The sequence below is a fragment of the Babylonia areolata genome, chromosome 4 (genome assembly GCF_041734735.1).
Source record: "Babylonia areolata isolate BAREFJ2019XMU chromosome 4, ASM4173473v1, whole genome shotgun sequence".
NCBI lineage: Eukaryota > Metazoa > Mollusca > Gastropoda > Neogastropoda > Buccinidae > Babylonia > Babylonia areolata.
This window is the reverse complement of record NC_134879.1, coordinates 7995045-8015979: the sequence shown is the minus strand read 5'-3', so window position 1 is coordinate 8015979 and position 20935 is coordinate 7995045. Positions and strand designations below refer to the sequence as shown.

The window sequence follows — 20935 nt, the reverse complement described above, 5'->3', positions numbered from 1 at the left end:
TATTTTCTGTGCAAAGACCTGCATACTGAATGAACTCAAAGTGGTCTCTGGCAAGTTTGCCTTTGATAATGTCAAGTTTTGTGCCAGTTGTGTAGCCAGTCTCTTCAGCTTCTAACACAACACCTACTAAATTTGGTGGGTCTGAATCACTGTGATAAATTGAGAAACAGGTACAGCCACTTTGTCTCCAACACCAGCTGCCTGAAGTGATCTGGTGCTGCATGCAAGCATTGATTTGGCCTACTGTTCAAGGCTGTGCCTTGCTTTTTTCCTTGCACGTTTAGCTGGATGTGGATTCTCAGGTACAATATTGTCTGATCCTGGTGTCTGGTCTGCAGTGGATGATGGTCTAAAAGCTGTCTATGGGTCATCTGTGGAAGAGAACTCAGTGTCATCTGCAGAGGGTGACTCAGTTATCAGATGTACATTATCTATGGAGAACAGAGAAAGGTTTTCCATCGAATGATCTGAACATCCTGGACTGGTGGTGGGTTATCAGCAGATGTGAGTCCTGAAGGCAGCGATGGGTCATGCACAGATAAGGTCAGAGAGATAGGAAGGCCCTGTGGAGTGGAAAGCAGAGGCACGCAACTTTGTATTTAGTTCTCACTTTATTGGGGAGCCAGTGCAGAGTACGTAGGTGGGGAGAAATGTGTTTAGTACATGGGACTCTGGGAGTCAGACGGGCAGTACTGTCTGTGCTGTCCCTTAGAAGTTGTTCGAGTTCTTCCTGAACTGCTGGCGAGATTCTGCAGAGAAACTCATCTGGTAACTGCATGTGACCTTAGGCCACATCGAGGCATGTTGCCAGTGAGTGCTCGATGGGGAACCATCTGAAATGCTTAATGGTAGCTGCTGTTCATGGTCTATTGAACAAAAAGGCACCAGAGCGGATTGTTATCTGGCATCCATGCCATAAGTCTTGAGCAATAGCGATCCAAATGATATTTTAAAACTCATACATGGCATTGCCCATTACATGAAATGGGCATGATATTTGTTCATTTCATGAAATGGGCAATTTCATAGATTGGGTGTAGCATATATATATATATAGAGAGAGAGAGAGAGAGGTTTTTTTTTTTTTTTTTTTTTTTTTATGTACAAAATGTACATTTATATAATGCCCTTTCTGTCCATGAGCTCAGGGCACTTTACATAGAAGAAAAAAGTTAAAAATTACATTAATCATTCATGACCACTCATTCTCAAAAACCCTCCTCCCCACCTCCCACCCCACTCTCCCTCTCGCATTTGTCATGCATACAAAATGAGCTGACAGGCATGGGGTGGTGTTGGAAAAGAAGAAAACTGAGAGTGCTGATACTGGTGATAGTTAAAGATAGGTTTGGAAATGATGAGCTTGTAGTGAAAAGTGAAAGGCAGAGATGGAATCAGATTCACAGATATGATGAGGAAGGTTGTTCCAAATATGAGGAGTAGAAAAGAGGAAAGAACATTCACCTTAGGTTCTTGTTATAGTTTCAGAAGGTAACGATCAGAGGAAGAGCGGAGAGTTCTTGAGGGAGTGTAAGCACTGATAAGGTCAGAGAGATAGGAAGGTTCTGTGGAGTGGAAAGCAGAGGCACGCAACTTTGTATTTAGTTCTCACTTTATTGGGGAGCCAGTGCAGAGTACGTAGGTGGGAAGAAATGTGTTTAGTACATGGGACTCTGAGAGTCAGATGGGCAGTATTGTTTTGAAATTTTTTGATTTGCTGAAGTAGTAGAATAGTCAATTCGTGACAGCACAAAAGCAGAAATAAGAGTTTTTGTTGTTTCAGCAGAAAGGTACTGACAAATAGGTTAATCAAAGTTATTGTTATAATTATCTTTTTTTCTTTTATGTTGTGCCTTTCTGCCACCCTGAACCATTGATCTGTTCTCTTTCTTTCTTTCTTTTTTCACTTCAAGACAAAACTGCACAAGAGATTGATGTGATGTTTTCTGATCATGACAATATAAGATGTTTTTATTGAACCAGGCAATCTGCCCATGTCAATGAGGTAGGGATCACTATGGAAGAGCTTATAAAATAATAAACAAACATGAACATAATAATGCTTCAGATTGACTGGTCATTGACAAGGCATAGGCATTATTTCAACCCCATAATACAGATTCCTTTTATTACTGTATCTTCTCTTACCATTGTTGCAAAAATCTCTACACATAAAACTGACCATGTGAACATGTGTATTTAGTTAATTGATTCTTGCTGAGCTAACTCAGTCATTAATCAATCATTCAAATCACTCTAATGTCCCCATAAAAAATAATACAGGTTTGTACCATTTCTGGGCAATAAGATAGCATGTGACTGATAGTACAATAGTGAAATAATGTGTTAAAAAGTACAATAGTAAAAAGTAAAATAATATTTTATATACAGAAATTCCCAATGGTATATATCATTTTTTATATATGCGCGCGTGTATGTGTGTTTCTGTGTGTGTGTATGTGTATGTACACACAGGTTTGACATGAGAAAAAGGAGAAAGAAAAAGAAAGTTTTATATATATATATATATATTAGAGAGAGAGTACATTCAAAGAGTAGAAAAGAACATAAAGTATTTATAAAAAAAAAAAAAAGGTTCTCTCTCTTTCTCACTTAAACTCTTCAACTTCTTCCTCCTCTACCCTATCACCCTCTCCTTCCCCCTCCCTCTTTTAACAACCCCACCCATGGATGGCATCTTTCGCAACTCCCATTTGTACCCCATCTATGTTTATCACAGCATTTTAAAAGTCTTATACATAATGAACACAGATTTAACTGATGAGCTGTTCATCTGGTAAATGCATGATGTTGCAGATGCCCCTTTATTAGACAACAGCGGGGAGACATGCGAAGACAACTGCAGTGCCCGTTCCACACCAAACTTAGAGCACAAGGAGGAGTGAGGCTGCACACCAGCAAGACTTCTATCCAGGTGTGCTGCACATGCTCCTCGTGTGTACCGTGACACCTGTGAAAACATGAAACAGTTCTGGGCTATGGAGCCTGTGATGGTGTTGTGTCAGTTTCTGATTGTGGATGCCCCAAAAAAATACTCACTCCCCCAAGTTACAGGTGTTGTTGAATGATGACAGATGTCACTGTCATGTCAGTGAGAGAAAGAGGGAAAGATGGTTTTTAGACAGACGTTTTTTGTTTAGCCATAGAGACCAATTCTTTGTGTGGTGTTGTTCCTGTGTCCCAGTGCTTAGGATTACTGCCCCCCCCCCCTCCCTCACCCACCACCCACCCACCCACCCAGAGAAGGCACTCTTTGGTTATTTCTTCTTCAAAGAGTATTCATGTTATTTGAATTCAAAGATTAGAAACTTGTCACAGTGAGCCAGGCGAAAAATTGTACATTCAAATTTCTAGTGCACTTCATTTGCATGTGTTTGTGGGTGCCTGTGTGTATGTGGACATCCTCACACAGGTTTCACTTGAGAAACGCAAAAAAAATGTGGAAGTTTCTTTCCTCCTGCAAAGCCATATATATGATGTCAGTGGAGTGAACCAAGTCATTGTGATTCTGTACATGTAATCATTCAACTCGAATGTATGTACAAAATACTGAGTGAGTGAAACCAAATACAACAAAAGCATACTGTATAGATAATGTATATATGTTTCAATATATATCTATAAAAAAAACATTCTCAACTGCTCTCTGTACATGCATTGCTACTAGTCTCTCCTGTCAGTCTCACCCTTTCTCTATCTGTCTCTCTCCATCTCACTGTTTCTGTCTCTGTCAGGCCCCTTTTTAGCCATTGCTTTCTTGCAGTCCCATGTTTTCTCTCACTTTAAGAAAAATTGCAGGGGGTTCCCCCACACTTTCTTGTCAAATCATGATTGTGGTTGTCATCATCCCCCTCGTTCTCTCTTCCTTTTCTCACTCTCATTTTTTTCTTGAAGATTTGTATCAGGGGGAAAAGACAAGAAACCAACACAGATGACAAAGGAAATTTTTGAAAAATATAATGGGGACTTCCCATGCTTTCTCACACATTGCAAAATAGTGTGGGGGTGCCCTCCATGCTTTCTCACAATTGAGAGAAAGCGTGGGAGTAGAATGACCATGTTTTCTCGCAATTTCATGCCCCCCATATACAGCCACACCTGGGTTCATCTGTCACAGTCCCAGTATCGGCAGTCCATAGGGAACCATCGATGTTAGGTCGCGAGGAGGCCACACACCAGAGGTGACCATGCACTGCTGCTGATTCATTTAAGTTGTGTTCAGTAGTGTCTGTTCTGATTTAATGTACTTAGTACACTACCTACTAAGCCCCCTACTGATGACAATAATGGCATAGTCGCGGAGCCATACTGAGTTGGCGTCTCCCGGAGAGAGGACGCAGAATACCCAGACCAGACTCACCCCAAGCACGGAAATAGAGGAGTTTTGAAACCGGTCACCATGAGGGCAGGGCCTGAAACAGTGGAAGGCCACATAATCTGGGACTAATCTGGGATTTTTTTTTTTTTTCAATTGATGATGAAAGAGGAGGAGGATATGATGATGACGATGACGCTATTGAGGTCCATTTAGATCTACATGGCAAGGCTGTACTCTTTGCTTCCTGTCGATTTTAATATCCCGGCATTAACCAGTAGATGATAGTCAACTGTCTGGTCCCAGTCTTCCCATTTAAGCCCATAGCACATTCAACTCTGGGTAGAAGCCAGCCACAGGCCAAAAAAACCCACCTCCACTAGGATTCAAACCGGTGTCCTTTCAGCTGTTAGTCCACGATGCTAACCACTTCGCTACAGCAGCTGATTCCCAAGCTTTCTCGTAAAGTGAAAGCAGTGGGCACCCCCAACAATTTCTCTCAAAGTGAAAGAAAGTGTGGGACTGCAAGAAAGCCTGGGCTAACACCCCTTTGCCTTCTTCACCTCTGTCATCCCTCATTACTTTCTTTTTGCATTTCTGTCTTATTGAGTTGTTCCTTTTCAGTTCACTTTCTACCCCCATCCTGTTTACTCAGTTGGATGTTCTGTTTGTTTTTTGTTCCTCCTGTTTTTTTCTCTATCAACTGCCTATAGTCATGGTGAAATCACTGCTTGAAATATAGTGATAATTCTTGATGTTCCTCAACTGTCACACATTGCATAGGTTTGTATTTTGCATCTGTTGAAGCACCCCATGATAGAATGAATGAACTGATTGTTTGAGATTGGGTTGTTTTGGATTTTTTGTTTTGTTGTTTGTTTTGTTTTGTTTTTTGGTGTGGGTTTTTGTCATCTTTTTTTTTCAATGTTTGATTTAAATGCTGGCCTTTAGGAATCTCTTTGGGTGTAAAATGACTGATCCTCTCAAGATCCTGAACAGGCAGACAGTATCAATACAGAATTGGCATACAGGAGTGACAGTTATTGAGCACCATTGTCCATTCGGAGCAGCATGGCGGCGGGGTTGATGCATAGCATATTACTCTTCCAGAGACTTTCTGAGATAGGAGGGAAAGAGATATCTGGCTTGCAAAGTGCAATAGCTGATCAACATTGCAGAATTGACTTTTTTTTTCTTTTCTTTTTTTTTTTCTTTTTATAAAAGGTTGGTTGGTTTGTCATGATTTGTTGTTTAATTTGTCAAGGTTTGTTAATTAATGTGAAAAGTAATTGCATAACCAGATTAACCCCCCGCAGCATAAAGTAGCAGGTGAGAATTATTTTAATGAAACAAACAAAAGTTATATAAAGCGAAATGATCATAAACAGTATTAATTTTAAGTAAGTTGCAGTTGTTCGATTTAAAAATTGAAGCAAAAGCAAACTTAAAAGTTAACCAAATGCAAAAGAAGAAAAGAAATTGATAAAGAATTAAGTTTTATGACAACTTACACCGGAGAGAAGAAAAGAGAGATAAACCACTCGCGGCAGGCCCCTTCTTACTGTCTATAACAGTGCTGAAGCCGTTTTGGGGCACACACGCAGTGCGGAAGGGTGGGGGTAAATCACCCTCTCCTTCCCCACCTGAAGGAAACTGGTCGGTTCTGACGGTTCAGCTGCAGTAAAGCGAAAGTTAAGTTATGCCTGGAATTTCCCACGTGTAGTAAGATTCGCTGTATACAATGAAAACCGATTCATTTTTGCTTGGTTTTTAGCACGTTTGCATCTGCTTGAATGTAGATAATATAAAAAGAAAATAAAGCAGCTCCCCCCACCACCAACTCCCCCCCCCCCCCCCCCCCCTTCCAGCGCAATGTTGCACATGAGAGAGACAGTTAAAAATTATTGAACTGCGTTTTCGTAACGCTACTTTTTCTTCACACTTTCTGGTTTACATCACCATTTCTTCAAAAAAAAATATATATATAGATATATCAAAACATAAAACACATATTCAGCTCTGTCTCTCTTCTAACATGTGCATGTGCGTGGCTGAGAAGTAAAGGACAGTAATTTTGTGTCCCTATCAGTTAAACAGACAGGGAAAAAACTGAACCCTGTTGTGGCACTGTAAGTGATGAATTCCAAAAACAGGTTCCTACAGCACTCTAGGAGATGAAGTCTAGATGGAAACAGAAGATAACATAAAAATTCTAGTGGTGAGTCAGTTTCAAAAGTTTTCTGTTCTGTCGCCCAGACATTGACGCAAATCTCTTGTTGTTGTCTTTGAGGATGAAATAAATGCGGATTGTCACAAACAGCTGCAGGACAAAATCAGGCATAGAATCACATTGTCCAGCAGGGCATGTTAGGTCACGGTCATCAAAATCCTTCTCCATTCGAAGCACCAGTCTTGCCCGACATCTGTCCATGTTCAGTAACTGTTCGGTAGATTTCTTAAATGTTGCTTCCAGTTTTTCCACCTTGGATACAAGAAATGTGCTTGGAATAACAAGTCCCTGGTCTAAAAACTGTTTTTCCTTCAGAAAGATTTCTTTCTCTGTCCCTTGCAGAGATCCTGTTAGGAGCCTGTTGCACTCCTTACAAACTTTGCCCTGTATTTTTTTTGCAATGTACCCTGACACATAAGTTAATACATTCTGCTCCTTGATGTTTAGTTCTTCTCTCGGGAAGCAGAACGCCAGATTTAGAAGAGCTGCATGATCTCCTGTCTGAATGGCTGCAGTTAGGGGCTGCACACCAGGCGCTGTTGTCTTTTTTCTTTTTGTCCATTGTTGACGACATTGCTTCTTCTCTCCGCTGTGACTCAGTGCCACGCTTTCCTTTAGTTTGGGCGGGGCAAAGGCAGCTCATGAATAATGAATGCGTGTCGCGGCGCAGGCTGCCTGGCTTCAGCAATTTCTGCAAGTGGTTTATCTCTCTTTTCTAATCTCCGCTTACACTCAGTGACTTGCACTTTCATAGATAAGTGGGAACAAAGGGAAGAAAAATTACTTCCTTGCAATAAAATCCAAAAGCAGAAGAGATGGGAAATATAGCATTAGAAAAGGGGGAAAATAGAATAAATTTTGAAAACCTTTTTGTTGTCAGAATTGTGTTATTCCCAACAAATTATCATTTTAGGCCACGCCAAAACTGGTATTAGCAAACTATTTACTCAGTCTGTAATGGATGATATTTGTTCAATTTTCTGATTTAGGTGGAAGTGGTGATGCATCAGTTTTGCATAGTGATATATTTGGATGGAATGTATCAAATATGTTTGACTGGTTATGGTATGGAATAGATCTTACAAGATCAGTTTATGAAATGACCTGTATAGCTGACTGGATGTAGCTAACAATCATTATAACAATAAACACACACACACACACACACACACACACACACACACACACACACACTGCATCTGATTAGCTGCATCTGCCATCAGTGAAAGTCCACCATTACGGCTCTGCTAACAGCGGATGTTGTTTTCCGAGTAGTGACATCATTTTCAGAAAACTTGATCGGAATCCTACATGTTTTCGTCTGCTTGTTGACTCAGCTTTGTTCCTCCATTCATCTGCTCTGTTACCTGCTGATTTTTTTTCTTTCATTTTTAATATACAGTTTTACAGCCTTAAGGCTTAAGTCAACAGTACACTGTTGTAAAGCTCCAGTTCAATAAATTGTTCAGTCATAATCCTGCCATGCCCGGCTTTCAGTCCCTTCTGCCATCTTGCTTTGCATTCTGCTTTTGGATAGCGATCAGTTTACATCTGATTTCTCTACTTCGCACCATAGATTAAAATCCCAACTCAGACAGGCGCAATAGCCAAGTAGTTAGAGAGCTGGAATTTCAATCTGTGGGTCCCAGGTTCGAATCTCGTTGATGGTGTGTGGTGGGTAAAATGTGGAGATTTTTCCGATCTCCCAGTTCAACATGTGCAAACCTGCTTGTGCCTGAAGCCCTTCATCTGAATAGGCAAGCGGAAGATCAAATAGGCACATTAAAGATCCTGTAATCCATGTCGGTGTTCAGTGGGTTATGGAAACAAGAACATACTCAGCATGCACACCCCTGAAAGCAGAGTATTGCTGCCTACGTGGCAGGATAAAAACGGTCATACACGTGAAAGCCCACTAGTGTACATGTTAGTGAACGCACAAACGCAGAAGAAGAAGAAAAATCCCAACTCAGACACTACTCTTTTTACATGGCCTAAGAGTTGAAATTTGGTGCAATATGCAGTTTGGTTTCAGTTTGATTTAATGATGAACAGCGGTGAGACTGAAGTGTTGCTTTTCAGTGTGATCATAAGCAGTTATTATGTTTGTGTGTTGTCAAAATATAGTTTGTTGTGACAGGTTGCCCCAAGTGATGTTCAGAATTTAGTTTTCAGGGCCCATATCACTGATAAGACGCAGGGCTGAGGGGTCATATTTGAGTAAGAAAAGTAGCTTTTTGAAGGTCGAAAATTACAGTACTGCACTGTAAGAAGGCAGCAGCCAGAAGAATTGTTTGCTGATTTTTGGCATTTAGTGTTTGTTTGTTTTTTGCAATTAGCAGCACATTCTGCAATATTGTATTTGTATTTGTAATTCTTTTTATCACAACAGATTTCTCTGTGTGAAATTCGGGCTGCTCTCCCCAGGGATAGCGCATCGCTATACTACAGCGCCACCCTTTTTTTTTTTTTTTTTTTCCTGCACGCAGTTTTTATTTGTTTTTCCTATCAAAGTGGATTTTTCTTCAGAATTTTGCCAGGAACAACCTTTTGTTACCGTGGGTCCTTTTACGTGCGCTAAGTGTATGCTGCACATGGGACCTCAGTTTATCGTCTCATCCAAATGACTAGCGTCCAGACCACCACTCAAGCCATCAAGGTCTAGTGGAGGGGGAAAATATCAACGGCTGAGCTAGGCAGATGCGATACCTGTAGGCCATCACTCCACTATGTTTTGCAGTAAAACCTGATAACAGTAAAAATGTCCTGACAGGTCATGTTTCTTTTCATTGTAGGAAATGTACTGTCAGTCAGTATACAAACTCAGCAACTAATTTCAGTGTTTGATATTAAAACAGTCATGTCTGCAGTATCACATATGAATGTAGTTTCTGCAGTTTAGGTGTGCAGTTTAATTGTTGACAGCACTATAGCGTATCCCTCTGAATATTTTGTAGTCATAGCCAAACAACCCACCGATTTCAAAACATCAATCAAAGTTCAGCAGTAGTTCTCTAAATAAAATATGGTGGTCAAAACATGTAACTTAAAATGGATTCATTGTAACTGTCTCTTATAAATACCTTTACAGTGCTGTATGACCTGTTAATAGTTATGAATCTCAGGATGTCTTCTTTGCTTATAAATTATTTTCAGAATCAATGCAGTATAAATACACTTTATAGTGCATCGTTCTGAACAGTTTCTGCCACTTTTTTCTTAAATATTTTGTTGTGTCATCAATTTGGATTTGCTGATATTTAGATCAATATGATCGTGCAGTTGAGAAAATTACCAATCAACAGATCTGTACAAATGTTTTCGTGCTAACTTTGTTAAATGCAAGAGTTTAGGAGTTAAAAAGATATTAAAAAAAATATATATATATATATATATATATATATATATCAAACTTGTGTAGATAATGGTGAAACGCTATGTTGATTTGCAAATCAAGTAGAACAGGCTTGGTTGCTACTTTGGTTTCTAGTGCGTGGAAAATTTAAGAGTTGAAAACTCTTGCCTGCCTTTGCACGAGCCACTGTCAATGGATTCCTTCACACTGCAGTGTTCTGGACAACGAGACTAACTCCCTGGGGAAGGAAAGCACTACACAAGTCCACCAGCGGCTCTAAGGCAAAGACCAATATCATGGCCAAGCAGCAAAACAAGTGGATGCAACAGCATCCACACCACAAACAGACAGACCTCTCTACTCTGTGCTGGCTAGGCAGGAAAAGGTTTCAGTGTTCAGACTCAGGACAGGCCACAACTGCTTAAACCACCCACCACTTGAACACTAAATTCTCCATATCTCACTTAGGAGACTGACAGCCAGACAACCGAACATCTGCTGTAGTCCTAACCGCTCCGTGGGGTGCTCAGAAAGAGAAACTGACCCGACCCAACTCAGCTCCAGTGATCCGGAAGCTATATGGCTGTGTGGAGGGCCTGCAGGATACAGGTGCCTTTGTCACAGAGACTTGGGTGTCCATCTGACAAAGGAAGAGAAGAAGAAGAGGAGTTGAAAACACTGACTGAGTGAATTTGTCAGCAGTCATTTGAAAAAAAATAGCAGGCTTGAAAAATTACATTTAGTAATGAAAGTTATCATAAAGAGAGTGTAGAACAGTATCATTTTATTTGAAAAAAAGTAAAAAGAAGAATAATTGTGGTCATGAAGCTTTTTCCATTGTTTACAGCTGATTTAGAGTGAACAATTCTAGGGCTTGTCACCAAGGAACTTTGTATGATCCTCAGATCTGAGAAACCTGAAACCATCATTAGAGTGAACAGTTCCAAATGCATGAGGAGACGAAATATGTCTGTAAAAGTAAAATGGTCATCTCTGGCTCTTTTTTTTTTCCTTTTTTTTTCTTTCTTTCTTTCTTTCTTTTTCTTTTTTTTTTTTTTTTTTTGGCTGCAGTATGCTGAGAACAAGCAGTGCATAGCTTTTGGAGGAAAAACAGATTTTGTGTGCAAAACTGAGTAAATAATACGCAAATTGAAAATTAATAAAAGTTTTTGTGTATGATCGACATTGATTTTGCCATCAACATTAGATACTAGATATATGAAAGTATCTGTATTTATATGGGGGAGATATTTGAATTCTGCCTTGGAACACTTACCAATTCTTTCAAAAGTTTTTTTAAGTCATCAAAGAAATGCTCTGCTTGTTATCATATTGATTTCTTATATATACACACTTCTTTATCAACTGTGTTATTCATTGGATCACATTGCCTTGGTTCCATTTCTAGTAAATGCTTTATGAAACTTGCGTGAAAAAATGAAGAATGTGTGTGTGGTTTTTTTTTGTTTGTTTGTTTGTTTTGTTGTTGTTTTCTTTGTTGTAAAATTTTTGCTTCATGAATGTACGTATTCAAGGGCATTGGATGAGAGATATTGAGTCTTGCCTTTATATGTTTTTATTAATTTTAGAATTTGTGTCAGTTCTAGTTGTGTTTGTCATGACTGATAGATTGTAATTTGTATTTGTGTTTGTATTTCTTTTTTTCTTTTTATCACAACAGATTCTCTCGCTTCCTAGGCGGACACATTACCTCTAGGCCATCACTCCACTTCACTAATAGTTGTGCTATTTCTCACATATTTTCCATCCAAACTACCCCTTCACCCCCATCCTGCACCATGTCTTGTTTCCATTAAATTCTCTGTCACTTCCTCCTCTCTTTCATTCTCTGAATCACTTTGTCTGTGTCACAAACACCTTTCATTCCAAAATAATGTGTGTTTTCCCTGCTTTCCAAGCTTGCTATTGCCCAGCAGTTTTTGGTGGGGGTGAGGGGATGGAATGAATGAATATATGATTGAAATAAATTCCTAATGATTTGGAGAAGGAGGCTAAGATAGAACTGCTATGTATGATTTGCCTTTTGATTTTGATTTAACTCTGTTTATTATTTTTTGTGTATGAGAGAGTGTGTGTGTGTGTCTGTGTGTAAACTGGTAATTCATTGAATGTTTTTATTTGTGAAACACTCAAGTGGAGTAGGAATGTCAGACTTCTATGGATGGGATTTGTCAGATCATGTTTTCTTACACAACAGTACAGTGCTACCACTAATGACCTATCCTGGATACAAAAATGGCTTTATCCTTTTCAGTACCCCATGACAAAAATTTCCATGAAGTGCTTGAAATTGCTCCATGACGCATAAACTGTGATCGTCATAGCAGGAATTTTCATACCTCTATTTTTAGACAAGACTTGTTTATTTCAGGAAACCCTGTGGAAGCACATAAAAATGTTACACATTTCATGTAACTAATACAAATATTAAGGTATTGTTGTTTTTTTCTTTTTTTAACGATGGCCACCCCAACTGATTGGTTAAGACAGATTTTTTAGGAAGAAATGATAAGAAAAAGTAACATACAAGAGATACAGCATTATACAATGTATACATGCCAGAAGTGAGTCGTTATTTATTCCAAACACATATTCCACAAATTCACTGTATTAAAAAATCAAAACAAAACAAAAACAACAACAAAAACCAACAATAACAAAATATTTGGGGTTTTTTTTGTTTGTTTGTTTGTGTTTGTTTTTTTTACTTTAAAAAAATCATTTTAAAAAACAAAACAGTTCAGCATGTTGACTCAGAGAGGTGCACCTTATCTATCCAGTTAGATCAGAAGCCATTCATAATGATTTTCAGAAATGTGGTTATGTGGGTCAGCAGTCATTTGTTTGTACTTGTGAATAATGAATTGAATTTTAAAACATTTGTTTTTTTCCAGTATAATTATGGCAGATATCTTTTTCTTGCCTCTTCAAAGGTTGGACAATCAAAGAGGTAATGGAATTTGTCCCCTTGGTCTCTACGTTCACACTTCGAACATAATATATGTTCTTAATGGGGGATATTTGCTAATCTCCTCTTTTGAATAGGAAGTTTATGATTTAACATCCTGAATTTTGCAAATTTTAGATTATGGCTTCCCAATACACACCACTGGGAAAGCATGGTATGTCTGCTTTAATTATTCAGGAGGAGCAAAACATAATTCAACTTTTAAGTGGTCATTCCAGGACTTTAATTGTGGCATCCCTTTTTGAAAATCAGACGACGTTTTCAAAATGGCAGATGACAGTCACAACCAAGCCTAAGTCAGTAAGTGGCATCAAACTGCTGCTTGTTAAAAAAAATATATATATATATGAAAAGATCTTGTGACCCAAGATGTAGCAGAAGCTTTACAATTCATTTTTGACAAAGAGCTCATAGGTATCTGTGACAAATTCATCTTCAGGTGATTCTTTTGATGAGAACGAAGGAAGCTGATTACTTTGAAAAGACATTACACTGACAGATCAGGGCCACACCCCCTTACCCCGCCCTTTGTCTGGCCTTTGACATATTGTCTAACATCACTTCTCTATCTCTCCTCCCCCTCTTCTCAAACTGCATGAATTACTATGCTTTCTCTGTCAGTTATGGTCACTCACTCAGAAATAATGTCTGAATGGATAGACGGACTGAAGAAAGAGTCAAATGTTGCTGTCAATTTTGTCACTGTTGTCATCACATTCAAGTTCATGAGATGAGACAGATCCATCTCTCATGATTATATTCATATATAATCATCAGCACAGCTTGCAAAGTTGTGTAAATTCTCTGACTGGGACCATTGTCTTCACTTTACAAAGTGTCTGACGCCTCATAGCAAACCCTCTTTACATGTGTGCTCCAAGTGGTCCAGTTAGAAAATCTTTATTGAGAAGAAAGAGGTCGGTCCGGTTAGAAAATCATTATTGAGAAGAAAGGAGTCTTCCACATGATGAATCAGCACTTGAATAGAACATTTATAATTCAGACATATTATACTAACCATTAAGAGTCTGTTTATGTTCATTGTACCAAACCCATATGAAGGAAAAATCAAAATAGATACAGGACGTCAGTGGACATCTTACAGGCACTATGGCAACACTTTGTGCAGGACGTCAGCTAAGGTGCTGAACAGGTTAAGTAAAGTTCAAACTGTCAGAAATTGATAGTGCCTATTTCCTCTCAACAAAAAAAGTATGGGTAATTTATACTGTCTAGCAGTAGTTTGTATGCTAGAATTGTTTTGTTAATCATTACCCTCCGCAACCAAAAACCGCCTGGCAAATCGGAAGCACAAGCAAGAATACATCTGTGGCACTGAAGGGGTTAACTAGTTTAGAATATTCACATCATATGCTTGGACTCTGTGTGTTTTTGTGTGTATGAATTGGTTGGTGGATATTTTTCCTAAACAGATAGATGGACAGATACCATCACATTTTCCATATGTCTTTGCTTGATGTTTTTCCATTCCAGAATGATTTTTTTTCGGAACATCCTTTTTTCCTAACACATACAGCAGGAAAGCAAGAAGCATTTTGTTAACTGAAGGAAGCATTTCTGAGCATGCCAGCAGAAATCTGACTATCCAAAGAACAACAGTTGAAATTGTGTGTGTGTATGCGCATGTGTGTGCGTTAGTTTGTGTGATGTGTGTACATTGTGATTGTGTGCATGTATGTGATTCATCTTTACTTCACTGTTGCTGATTAGATGAATTAAACATAGATTGCCAATATTGTTCACACATTTTCCAGATTTACACTCCTATATTTTGCCCAATTTGGATTGACTATCAACTGATCAAGTCAGTAAAATATAATTATTTAAATCTGCAGTTATATTTCCTATGTCTGATAGTCTTGTTTGGTGTATATGTGAATCAGTTATTTTGTGACCAAATCAATATTTCAGTGTGTATTTTTAGCCTGATTAAAAGTAAAGTTATTGCCATGTATCACCTGAGTGGATCATGTTCTGTTAAAATCTTTCTTCTGTTTAAATCTTGATGAAGGAACAGCTTTTTATAAGAACCTCCAAAATTTGTTGTGAATTCTGTCAGTTAGTATTCCAAAAATGAATAGATGCAGTGTTTTTAGGTACATTTACGGATATAGTCAAGTTTTATCAATCAAAATTTAATACCAGATCACTGTATCAAAATCTGTCCAACTGTCTTTCAGGTTTGTTGGGGAACATTAATTTTGCTTAAGTTGTTCCCTGCTTAAAGGCCCTTTCATCAGTGTCTGTGTGTTTGTATATGTGTGTGTTGTCATTGTTTTGACAGTCTTATTAATAGTAGATCAGTAACACTTCACTTTGAGAAGAATTACACCAGATAAGCTCTTGAAGTTGAACCTAAGCCATCGGTGTAGCCACACAGCAGCCTCAGATGGAAATAACAGTTTTGTGTTATATTACCTGGGACATAATACATAACAGCCACTATTATTGCTATTGCATTAATTTTTGCCAGAAGAGATCTCTCTGTGTGAAATTCAGGCTGTTCTATGCATGGCCACAGTGCAGCACCACACCCCTTTTTTTTTCTTTTTCCTGTCTGGAAATGTTATTTTTTGGGAACAACCTTTTAACTACTTCTTCTAATACTTCACTTCACTTGTCCCTTAGTCTGGATGACTGTTGGGGCACCACAGATAGCCTGTCATATAACTATAATACTACTACTTCAAATATTGTTATGTTGTAAAATGTTGGTATACATATGCAGTTCATACATTCAGTTCTCACACAGTTCTTTCCTTGGTTCCATAAAATCAGCTGACCTTGAAGATCACATCTGTGATTCCTGAAAGCTGCAATGCATTTTCTGCCAGGGTTCATACAGGAACAGTTCAGGAGAAATGGACTAAATGTAGCTGTGTTTTTCCAGGTCTTCAAAGTTTGTGAATTTTGAGCAGGGTCTGGAAAAAATGTGTATTTTGATAAATCAGTCAAAGAACAATGTCAGAGCTGTTGAAAATGTATATTTATTTTTTTTAAAGATCATCAGAGTTTTGGGCAGGCAGTGGAAACAAATCATGACTCTTGACAAATAAGCTATACTATATAAAAATGTCAAAACTTTTGAGAGTGTACACAGAGCGCTGGTTTTGATGAAACAAAAAAAAAATTTTTAAGATGATGGGAGAAAAACTGAAACAAATACAGGGTTAATTTCTTAGTTGGATACTAACACTGTACTCCATCATTTTTGCCATTTTCAGAATGATTGCACTTTACAGCTTTGATATTTATTGAAAACACAAGATGTCATGCAACAGTAGAAGCTGGTGGTAAAGTTTGAGTCATTTGGAGAAAATTTATATAGTGCCTGAACTAAAACACACACACACAAAACCCAATAATACATTACAATAAATATCCAGAGTGAAAGAGAAAATTGTGTATGAATCCTTTATAATAAAAATTAAAAAAGAAAAAAAAAAGACATTCACTGTCTTTGGACATTTACACAGCATTATTATTGTTATTATAAGTCTTGCTTATTTAGTGCCTTTCAGAGGCCAAACTATAAGCTCGTTACAAACACAGTCATTTGTACAGCAGGCTTTTACCTAGGTAGAGCCAACTGACAGCTTATTTTAGGTGCTCATCATTTGTTTCCTTTGTCATTCAGTCAGTGAGTTTGCTCACACATGTATATTAGTGATAGGAAAGAAGATGGATGCATATATCTGTATGTTGTTTTGGTAGAGGATTTGATTATCTTTGTGTGGTTTTTGTTGCTGTTGGTTTGGTTTTGTTTTTCTTGGATTCTTACATGAGGTATTTTATTAGATAAAAGAATATATTTATTTTTCCAACAGTCCGTGAAAGAAACTCTATTTACAAAGTAAAATATGAAAAAACAGATGCCAGTAAGAAGATATTGATTTAGGTAGCAGTCAATGCTGTACAAAGTGAAATCATTTATTTCTGCCCCAGGACATGAGATGAACAGTACTGGAAAATGCTGTTGTGGGCATTGTTATGAGTCCTTCGACTACAGTGCCATCATCACCAGTCCTTGCACATCCCATTCAGATGTCATTTTGCCTCCTACATTTCACCATCTTATTGTATAATCAGTTGGGTTTTGTTGTTTTTTTGTTTTTGTTTTTGATGTTTGTTTTTTAATCATGTTGAATATTGATACTTGCTTAGGGTGATTTAAGAAAAAAAGAAGAAAAAAAAGGAATGGTGACAGTGGGGATTGATCAGGCATCTGACTTCCTGATCTTCGTTCACCAGTCATAGGGTTGGAGGCCCCGTTTCAGCATGGTGGTGTGTCCTTGAAAAAGGCACTTCACTCTGGTTCCCCCCCCCCCCTCCCCCAAGCAGGTGTAAATGGATACCTGACTTCTGTTGGGGAACTCTGTTATAAAAGTGGAAGGAGAGGATTGGGCCCCACCTGCCTTTGCTGAGCCCTAGACACAGTTGATATGAATTCACTGCTGGGATGACTGTAAAACCGGCTGTGTGGTTCTCAACCTTTAGGTAATATGACCAGTTTCAGTTTCTCAAGGAGGTGTCACTGCTTTCAGACAAATCCATATATGCTACATCACATCTGCTTTGCAGATGCCTGACCAACAGCATTACCCATACATCACATCTGCTTTGCAGATGCCTGACCAACAGCATTACCCAGCATGCTTAGTCAGGCTTTGATTGCATGCATTTGTACTTATCAGAGTGGATTCCCTCTGAAGAAATTTTGCCAAAGGACAACACTTTCTTACCAAGTATTCTTTTTAAGTGCACGAAGTGGGTGCTGCACATGGGACCTGGGTTTATCGTCTCATCTGAATGCCAAGACGCTCAGTTTGATTTTCCAGTCAAACTTCAAAGCAAAGGCGAGAGCAGGAATTTGACTGAAGAGGATAGTTTTCCATGGAAAGACAATAAAGGGTCTAACACAGTTCATAGATGAGCTGACTGACCACATGTGAATTTTGTTAGCATGGCTCTGGTTTGAGCGCAACTCTATTTCACAGACTCGCAGCTTTTACCATGTCAGTCTAACATTCACATTGATCTGCAAAACACAAAATAACCTTTGCTCTGTTTTTTTTTAGTTTAGTGCTTATGTTGTATGTTTATTGTACAAGTGAAATCCAGATCCTAATTATTAAGAGGAATGATGCTGTTGTGTTCGAAGGAACTGAAACAGTGGACCCAATTGTTACCTGAAGGGTTGGTTGCCCATTTAACCCTTTGAGCCCTGAGTTCCTGAGCAATTTTAACCCTTCTGCCTGAGCTCCTGAGCCAAAATTTGCAAATAATTGGTATTAAACCCTTTGAGCCCTGACCACCGCTTTACCGGTGGCAGAGAAAAATGACATAATGCCCGGCCACCGGTTGAGCAGTGCGTAAACACTTGAAGCGTGCAGAGTCTCAACCTGGCCCGTCAGGGCAGAAATCAGGGACAAAACGTGCGAGAAAACAACTGTACACAATGCAGCAAGTAATTGATATGCTTGATGATTTATCAGAAGTAGAGTATGACAATGATTACTGTGATAGGTGGAATTCGAATCGGATGATTTTGCTACAGATAGTGATGTCAAATGAATCTGAGCATGCAGAATCAGTTGATCAAAGGAGGCGTGTCAGGTTGAGACTCTGCACGCTTCATGGTAGAAATCGATCTTTTTTATCCAAAGCACATGCACAAAACACAGTGAGGGGGCGTGGCAATGTTGGTACTGTGTTCGCTGGCGTCGGAATATTACGGTTTTTCTGATTGGCTCTTCAATATAAGTCAACCAATAGCAAAACACGACACAAGTGTTTACGCACCGCTCAACCGGTGGCCAGGCATTTTGCCACCCTTCCCCACCACCGGTAAAGCGGTGGTCAGGGCTCAAAGGGTTACGTGTCAAACATGTATGTCGTAACTCATGAATAGGAGTTGGTTGTTATTTCTCTCTTTGTTAGTGTATTGCTTCTGAAGAAATTTTGATAGAATTTAGTAGCGCGCACGCACATGCACACACACACACATATACATCTGTATATGACTGCCACATATTCAGATTCTCCCAGAAGACTGTCCAAGTAAAAAACACAAAAAGAATGTAATAAAAATAAAGGGTCTGCTTGGCACATTAGCTGTTTTCTAAACAAGTATTTTAGCAGACCAGTCAGTGTTAAATGTACAGATATACAAAGACAAACCAGATGCCATGGCGAAGTGGTTAGCATTGCCGGCTGACAGCTGGGAATAGGCAGTTTCAGTTCTCAGTGAATGTGGGTTTTTCAGCCTGCAGCTGGCACCTACCCTGAGTTTAGTGTGCTATGGACTTAAATGGGAAGACTGGGACCACACAGTCAAGTATCGTCCACTTTACAGATGCTATTCTGACCAACACTGCAAGAGTCTGTATCTCTCAAGCCTGGTTTACACCAGGATAACATCACAGGAAATGTAGAGTATAGCCTTGTCATGAAGTCCCAAATCTAATAAAGTTTTGTAGCAATATCAACATCCTCTCCTGCATCATCATTAAAGAAAAATTTTAAAGTCATAAATTCTGTCAGCTTTCATGCCCTTCTCTCATGGTGTTCTCATTTTCAATCCCCCTCTACTTCCATGCTTGAGGTGAAGGTCTGTCAGTCTTCAGTGTTCGCAGAATAATGGACAAATTAGCAGCAGTGCAGTTTGTCCTTTGGTGTGTGGCCTTCTGGCGACCTAACATGGTTCTGTTTGGACTGCTGACGCTGGGACTGTGACAGATGAAACTGGATGTGTCTGTGTATGGGGGGTATGGGAATGAGTGGCGTGTGAGTAATGCCACTGAAACTGCAGATAATAGGACCAAACAAAAAAATAAAACAAAAAAGACAAAGCATTTAGAAAAGATGTTTAAATAAGTCAGTATTAAGATAGGCTGATGTGGGTGTGATAAGTAATTATTAAAATACATGTAATGGCTTAGTGAATAACCTGTCTCTGAAAAATCAGTGATGTCAGGAGTCTGTCACTATTATGTCTGGTCACAAAGTCTGTGCATTTCTACCATTTGTCTCCACACAAACACGTGAGTGAAGTAAGCTTTCATTAGTTGTTGAGGGAGATGTGCAATTCTTGAACAGTTTTCACAGCCCCATGTTAACAGATGTGAAGTCACTGATTATTCAAGATTATTTCAGAGAATGGAATGCAATAGTTCTTTTCAAGGAAGAGGATGAAAGTCAGTGCATGTGTTTGTGTAAATTAGTTATGTTTTATTTTTTGAAAATTTCTTAAATTCAATGCAAAAAATTATGCAGCGAACAGAAATAATTGTGCTTTTTGGATTCTATTGCGTGGATTTCTGTTTTTCCCAAATACTCATTTTGAAATGAAATTTCATTGTGCTTGTGTCTCCAACTCACTGCAACATGTTTTTAGTCAAAGGTATGATTAAAACAGAATGAGGGACAAAGTCTTTCATATTCATGATCATTTTTTTATGTTTTCATGACTGTGCAAGTTGATTCATAGTGTTACTCTTAGTCACATATTGTAATGTTATGGAATGTGAAATCTTGTGTATGTCTGAATGTACACATTCAAGGACTTGTGTAGAAAATGGAACACTGAAAGGGGAAGGGAATAAAATAAAGATTGTCCCATGTCATTTGTATTTGACTTTTAATGATCATCCACCTCCTCACAAGAGGGTGGAAGTGTGTTGTGGAATGCATTAATGCATGCTTTTCTTGAATGTTCCAACTCAGATCTGACTGCTGTAAGATCTAAGCTTTGAAGCACATTCAGTTAAGGTCAACTGCATGATAAAAAAAAAATGAAAAATTTAAAAACCAAAATAAAGTTTGGCAAAGCAGTACAGTCACCAGTGGTTGTGAGGAATAGTTCTTTGATATTTAGGTAAAAGAGGAAGGAGGCAGAATGAGGGTTTTTCCTTTTCTACCAAGTTTGACTGGAAAAATCAGTGTCTGGTCATTTGGATGAGACAATAAACTGAGGTCCCATGTGCAGCATGCACCTGGCACATT

The 20935-nt window shown here is 38.7% G+C and overlaps 1 protein-coding gene across 1 annotated transcript in view; it reads left to right on the top strand.

Moving 5' to 3' along the window:
- Positions 1 to 20556, top strand: part of LOC143280820 (uncharacterized) — a 40733-nt gene extending 20177 nt beyond the window's left edge. Inside the window, exon 9 of the mRNA XM_076585520.1 lies at positions 2818 to 20556. Coding sequence (XP_076441635.1) covers positions 2818 to 2906 — 89 coding nt within the window. The 3' untranslated portion in view covers positions 2907 to 20556. The remainder of the gene's footprint in view (positions 1 to 2817) is intronic.
- The last annotated feature ends 379 nt before the right edge of the window (positions 20557 to 20935 follow it).